The following is a 6994-nucleotide window of genomic DNA, read 5'->3' as shown; positions in this document are numbered from 1 at the left end:
TATATCATTATTTTTACAGAGGATTCACACCCTGATAGGCAAGAACTGATTCAATTTGCAAGGTCATAGATCAAAGGTCAAAGTCAGGAAAAATCTTGGAAAATTGAAAAAAAATCCCTATCCTTTAACATTGAACAAATTTTCAAAACTTCATAACTCTGCCAAAAAAGATTGAATTTCTTTTATATTTGACAGCATTATGTAGGACGGCATCCTTTATCGACTGAGAAAGTCTGATCTGGATCTGATTCGGATTACAGATTTTGTGACCATTTAAATTTAACATTGAAAACTACATTTAATGTACATTTTACATTATATCTTAACCAAAAGTGTCCCAATCACTCTCATATTTGAAAGTGAGGTGCAGACTGATCTCATCTGGATTGTGGATTTTGTGAACATTGGAATTTAATATTGAAAAGCCCATTTGGTGAACATTTTGCATTACATCTCAATCAAAATGCCTCAATCGCTCTCATTTGTGACAATGAGGTGCAAACTGGCACTCTCAACAAATAGACTAAGTTTGAGCCACATCCGATCCGTATTGCAGATTTAGGGGATATTTGATTTCAACAATGGAAAGCCCTTTTGGTCTATATTTTGTCCTGTTAGAAGCCACTTCTAACAGGACTTTGACCGTGAAAATTTTTGCCAAGGTAAAATTTTGTGGAACTGGATACTAGTGTTGGCGTAGGTTTGCACTCGTTTGAGAAATAAAATCGCAGCACTGTTGGCTTGTTGGTTTTTGGGCTTAAATCCAACCTGTCTGATGTTAGTTTATCAGATCAGTTTCAGGCTGACAGCATTGTGGAGGGATACACAACAGCCCACCCGGTAGGTTGTTTCTGATGCGGTCTTGTATACATTTCACAGTTTTAATCGTTGTCACACTTCTCTTTGTGTGACACAGCAGAGAGCAGCTGAGCTCATAATACTGTCAAACGTGCAACATTGCACAATCCAGTGAGCACACACAGCTGTGAACTCTGACATACATTTAAACATACACTCCAACCTTCTGAGGCCCACTTCCGTGTCTTTGTGGGTTGACAGTTTTTCACTGCATTCTTTAAATGTAAAAAAAAAAAAAAAAAAAAAAAGAAGCTTATCAGTTCCTTTGCATTGTTTTTTTTTTTTTGTTTGTTTTTTGGTTTTACACATCATTTCTGATTTTCAAAGTACAGCAGTTTGGTTTAAACACACCTGAGATTTAGTTCACAAAACACCTGAGCAGCAAACAGAGTTCACAGTAAAAGCAAGTTTGTCTGGCGAACAGAGCAGCTCCTAAAACACTTCCACTAAGACACTGAAGAGGAAAAAGGAAAGTTCTTTAAAGTTATTACCATAACAATATATTGCCATGAAAGTTATTCTGCAAACGGTATTTCTAAAACTGGATGTTGAACCCCTACTTTTCATTTATATTTTAATCCATTTTCACTTGTTCAGAATAAACACATACATTCTTCGACAGTGTTGTGTAGATAAATATGTGTAACATATTTCATATTTGCACATACGCCCTTTGGCATGTTTTTATCTTTTGTTCCTGTACTTTGAACTTTTCTTTTTAACGGCACTGTGATTTTATGTACAGATCCATTTGACTGTAAATATGCAGATCCAGTGATTTTTCAGTTGAACATCATCGTGATTGATTCGTTTCCATATTTCAGCTTTTTGATGAAGATGCTTCAAAGCAGATTCGAGTAAAGAAAAAAAAAAGACAACTTAAAAAAAAAAAACCAGAAGCTAATAAAATGGATCAAAACCATTTCTGGAATACAGGTCTGACTTTGTAGTCTGCTATATTTTTTGTATCCAGAGACTTTTTTTTTCCTAAACAGGGGCGTAGCCAGTGTGATGCTGATGGGTACCTTGGCACCCCCCCCCCCCCACCACCCCAACACAACCGAACTATCACCACCAAAACTTTATTACTGTGTTATTATTATTCTTTCAGAGTGAATCTGGAAGCCCTTTTGAAGGACTCTTTAAAGGATACAGTCACATTTTTATTTAAACAACACGTCATTTTAAAACACTGCTAATAATGACGAGTTCAATTCACCTCGGAGACGGCTTTGTTTGCTAAAATGTATTACCATTTTTATTATTTGTTTGAATTATCTTTAGTTCATGAGAGCAACAAAACAACAACCCATATTTTAAAATTGCAGATGTGTTGGTACTACAAAACACCTGAAGAAAAATGGCAATTTTTGTGTAATTTTAGCCATTCAATGCTTCATCTGTAAATTAACTTTGGGGAATTTCTTTATTGTGCATGTGGCGCCTGCTCCATAGTCCTCATATTAATTTAATAATATCACTGGGAATAATTGTTAAAAGTAATCATAAAATGCACAAACATTAATATGTTCACAAGGCAGAGACTTGGTAAAATGCGGTATGGGTTCATTCAGGGCTTTACTGACATGCATGTATTTCCATTTATAGCAACTATTTAATGGAACTTCTCTCATATAATTGTCGGGGTGAGTAAAGCATTAAGAGGCTAGATTGCTAACAATGTTTTAATATGACAGAGAATGTAGTGAATTTGTCCTTAAAAGGAGTTATTATAATAGCGATTACCACGTGTCTTACGATTGGATATCAAATTCTGTAGCCAAAAATATCCCATAATGGGATGCAGTCTTAAAACATGTTTTGGTGCCTGTTGCTTTAAATCGGAAGATCTTGCTTACCTCCTATTTTTTCTTCCAGAGAACAACATACAAATCATGCAAAAGTCAGACCCCTTATGAGTGACCACATTTTAAAAAATTACACCAATTTTTTTGCATCAAATTAAAAAAAGTTTGTCTAGAGTAGAACTGCACAAATTATGCCCTTTAAATTCACACAAGATGATATAAATAAAATAAAATGTCAAAGCTAAAATTATGAAATGGATAAGTATGGATACCTTTTAAGCACAACACAATTAAATAACTTTTACAGCCATTTTTTAAGACTAGTCAAGGAGACTAATGAGGGAAGCCACAAGACATCCATGACAACTCTGAAGGAGATATTGATTTGACATAAAATGGCAAAGCTAAAATCACAAAATCCATAAGTATGGACAACGTTTAGCACAATACAGCTAAATGATCACTTTGACTCCTTAAAGACACTAACGGGGGAAGCTACCAAGACACCAATGACAATTCCGAAGGAGATATTGTGTCCTGTGGCTGTGATTCGAGAGACTGTGCAAAGTGTTACTTTTGTTATATCAGTAGTTAGACAACTTCGTGTTGTAGTGGAATAGAGGAATTGGACTTTTAAAAGGGCTTAATTTGAGAAATTTAATACAGACAACACTGATTTACTTTATCTCATTAAAAATGAAAATATAATGTTCTCAAACTTTTGCATGACATTACATATGACAAAAAACTCATATGAAACAAAAGAAATGATACCTGTGAAAATTTCACAATATGTTCTGATCTACAACACCTCATTTACAGAAAAAATAAAAACACAGTGACGCTGATGCTGCAGAATCTGTGGTGAGAGAAGGAACTGTTGATATGGATCTTGGGAATGCAAAAGTAAAAAAAAAAACATGTTGGCGTGAAAAGAATAAATGTTCTAATAATTAAAAGCGGCATTACTTAACATATAAGTTAATATTCCTTAAATAATCATTCTGTGTGAATGGACACGATTATTTGCGAGTCCCCCCCCCATGTCCCCAATCACCAAATTTTGGTGAGTCAAGAAAGTGTTTGAGGTTTGCTCCACAGCATCACTGTTCACACAGAGTTCATGAGGATCTGGAGCTGTTTGTCTACACATTTTGGTCCAGCCAGTGAATGAAGTTATTCATGCTCCTCCATCCCACACTGGACATCACTGGCAGAAACGCAAAAACCATGCAGCCATGAAAACCATCGTCATAGTGATCACTGGTTACTGCGACACCAGCGTCCAGCAGGCGCCTGGCATACATAAGCCCATCATCCCTCAGAACGTCAAACTCACAGGTCATCACATAGGCCTTTGGTGTCCTACTCAGCACCCCTTGCTCTGCCAGCAGCGGCGCCGCCCGGACATCGGTCAGCCCCGGCACGTCACTTACCACGCCGACTGATCCGGTCTCTTTGAAGACCGGCTGAAAATGCTTCTTGTGTTGCTCTGGCAGCAGCGTGGTCCAGTCCACCTTGGAGCGGGTGTGGGCGCTGATGGCTGTCTGGTCTTGGGAGCTGTGGTTGTTTGCCAGCAGGAGAGGCTCCAGGGAGGAGTTAGCGCCGAGGTACATCAGCCAGTAACGAGCCATGACAGGCCTATAGAGAATAGGCACAGCTTGGTTTTGCTGGTAAGATGGGGTTGCGAAATCAAGCGCCTGGAGCACAGGGTAGATCAACGCCTGGGCCTTGAATTTAACTGTCAGACTGTCATCTGATCCAAACTGTGGAGACAGTAAACTCAAATCATTCTTAAGCACAGAAAGAATTTGACTTTTACCCAGTAAGCATGAATTGTTCTGATTTCTGTTTCATTGTAAGTGGTTCTTGGTTACTAATCTTAATCCTACTTAACGGAGATTTATGCTGGCTGGAAACTACATGACGATACAACAGGAATGCACGTTACAGCGGGATCACGCAGACATGTATGTCGTATTGGAGTATGTAATTGTGATAAGATCCTGTTTACTGGCTCACTGGAATTCCAACATCTTCCAAACTTCTGCAAAGCAATCTGTCAGATAATTCGTCGTCATCATCATCATCGCGCATTGCAGAATGACCAGCGCACACACATCACACATTTGCACATGATGGTAATGACCTACAACACATGTATGGCCTACTCACCCATCATAAAATACTGCAGTTTACTGCATATGTGCATCCACTGCAATATGCAAATCATAAATATAACACAATGCTATAATACCCTCAGCTGTATGAACATTGTCTTCTTTATAATTTGCAGTTGCTTAATTGGTATCCCAGTTCAAAGTGTACATACATATACATATATACATACATATACATACATATATATATACTCAACAAAACTATAAATGCAACACTTTTGGTTTTGCTCCCATTTTGTATGAGATGAACTCAAAGATCTAAAACTTTTTCCACATATACAATACCACCATTTCCCTCAAATACTGTTCACAAACCAGTCTAAATCTGTGATAGTGAGCACTTCTCCTTTGCTGAGAAAATCCATCCCACCTCACAGGTGTGCCATATCAAGATGCTGATTAGACACCATGATTAGTGCACAGGTGTGCCTTAGACTGCCCACAATAAAAGGCCACTCTGAAAGGTGCAGTTTTGTTTTATTGGGGGGGGATACCAGTCAGTATCTGGTGTGACCACCATTTGCCTCATGCAGTGCAACACATCTTCTTCACATCATCCGTGAAGAGAACACCTCTCCAACGTGCCAAACGCCAGAGAATGTGAGCATTTGCCCACTCAAGTCGGTTACGACGACGAACTGGAGTCAGGTCGAGACCCCGATGAGGACGACGAGTATGCAGATGAGCTTCCCTGAGACGGTGTTATGTGTCGGACGCAGCTCGGAGAACCGACCAGCGTTTGAAGGACCCAGTATGAAATAAGCAGAGCACGGTACAAAGGCTAACTGAATTTAATACATAACAGTGAAATATAATAAAAAGGTGCGGCCTGGCGTGGTGCGCTCCCAGCAGCGCTAACGGTCCGGAGCCAGAAGCTGTTTCGGACCCAAGGACCCTGCCGACACCCCCCAGGTGGCCGCAACAACCGAGTCTGTGAAAGAAGGAACCATTATGTGAGTCCACACTCTACACACAGAACACTTAAGGGTGTACAAACAGCAAACACTTCCTGGCTTGATTACTGATCAGCTTCCCAACCTGCAGGCATGGAACCTCCCGTTCACAAAACTCCACTGCAGTGGAAGCTGATACATGACTAACAAACAGCTCAATACAATAAGGTGTGAGGGACACCACATTTACTGACTGTATAACTGTTAGTCACAAAATCTAACGTACCTCAGGAAGTGTGCTGACGAGCGTGAGACCTCACCCCCTCCTCTTTCACAGACTGTGCATCAAACCTGGACATTCTCAGCATCCGCTGCTGATGAGATGGCTCCCGAGACGACGATCTCACCCGTCTGGTCACAAGGTCGAGTCTCTGGCAAATACACACTGTGCACTCCAGTCTTAAATGCCAACATGTTCCAATCCATCCAGATGCACTACAGCTGTGAGTCCTGACGAGTCGCAGGTGATCAGGGTGAGGTCCTGACAGCCTCAGCAACACAGCCACTCAGTCCCAAACGCACGCCACCTGGGAGGAAACCAAAAGACAAACAAACCGGCAGACAGGCCCCCCCAGCCATATAACAGACGGTTTCTGACAGTTTGTGCAGAAATTCTTTGGTTATGCAAACCGATTGTTTCAGCAGCTGTCCGAGTGGCTGGTCTCAGACGATCATGGAGGTGAACATGCTGGATGTGGAGGTCCTGGGCTGGTGTGGTTACACGTGGTCTGCGGTTGTGAGGCTGGTCGGATGTACTGCCAAATTCTCTGAAACGCCTTTGGAGACGGCTTATGGTAGAGACATGAACATTCAATACACGAGCAACAGCTCTGGTTGACATTCCTGCTGTCAGCATTCCAACTGCACGCTCCCTCAAATCTTGCGACATCTGTGGCATTATGCTGTGTGATAAAACTGCACCTTTCAGAGTGGCCTTTTATTGTGGGCAGTCTAAGGCACACCTGTGCACTAATCATGGTGTCTAATCAGCATCTTGATATGGCACACCTGTGAGGTGGAATGGATTATCTCAGCAAAGGAGAAGTGCTCACTATCACAGATTTAGACTGGTTTGTGAACAATATTTGAGGGAAATGGTGATATTGTGTGTATGGAAAAAGTTTTAGATCTTTGAGTTCATCTCATACAAAATGGGAGCAAAACCAAAAGTGTTGCGTTTATATTTTTGTTGAGT

The 6994-nt window shown here is 40.5% G+C and overlaps 1 protein-coding gene across 1 annotated transcript in view; it reads right to left on the bottom strand.

The window, feature by feature from the left end:
* Positions 1-3347: 3347 nt before the first annotated feature.
* LOC117508067 (neutral cholesterol ester hydrolase 1-like) overlaps positions 3348-6994 on the bottom strand; it is a 36165-nt gene continuing 32518 nt past the window's right edge. The window contains exon 5 of the mRNA XM_034167732.1: positions 3348-4432. Coding sequence (XP_034023623.1) covers positions 3812-4432 — 621 coding nt within the window. The 3' untranslated portion in view covers positions 3348-3811. The remainder of the gene's footprint in view (positions 4433-6994) is intronic.

This window comes from Thalassophryne amazonica, chromosome 1, assembly GCF_902500255.1.
Source record: "Thalassophryne amazonica chromosome 1, fThaAma1.1, whole genome shotgun sequence".
NCBI lineage: Eukaryota > Metazoa > Chordata > Actinopteri > Batrachoidiformes > Batrachoididae > Thalassophryne > Thalassophryne amazonica.
Note: the sequence above shows the minus strand (reverse complement) of the source record. Positions and strands in the feature narration are given on the sequence as shown.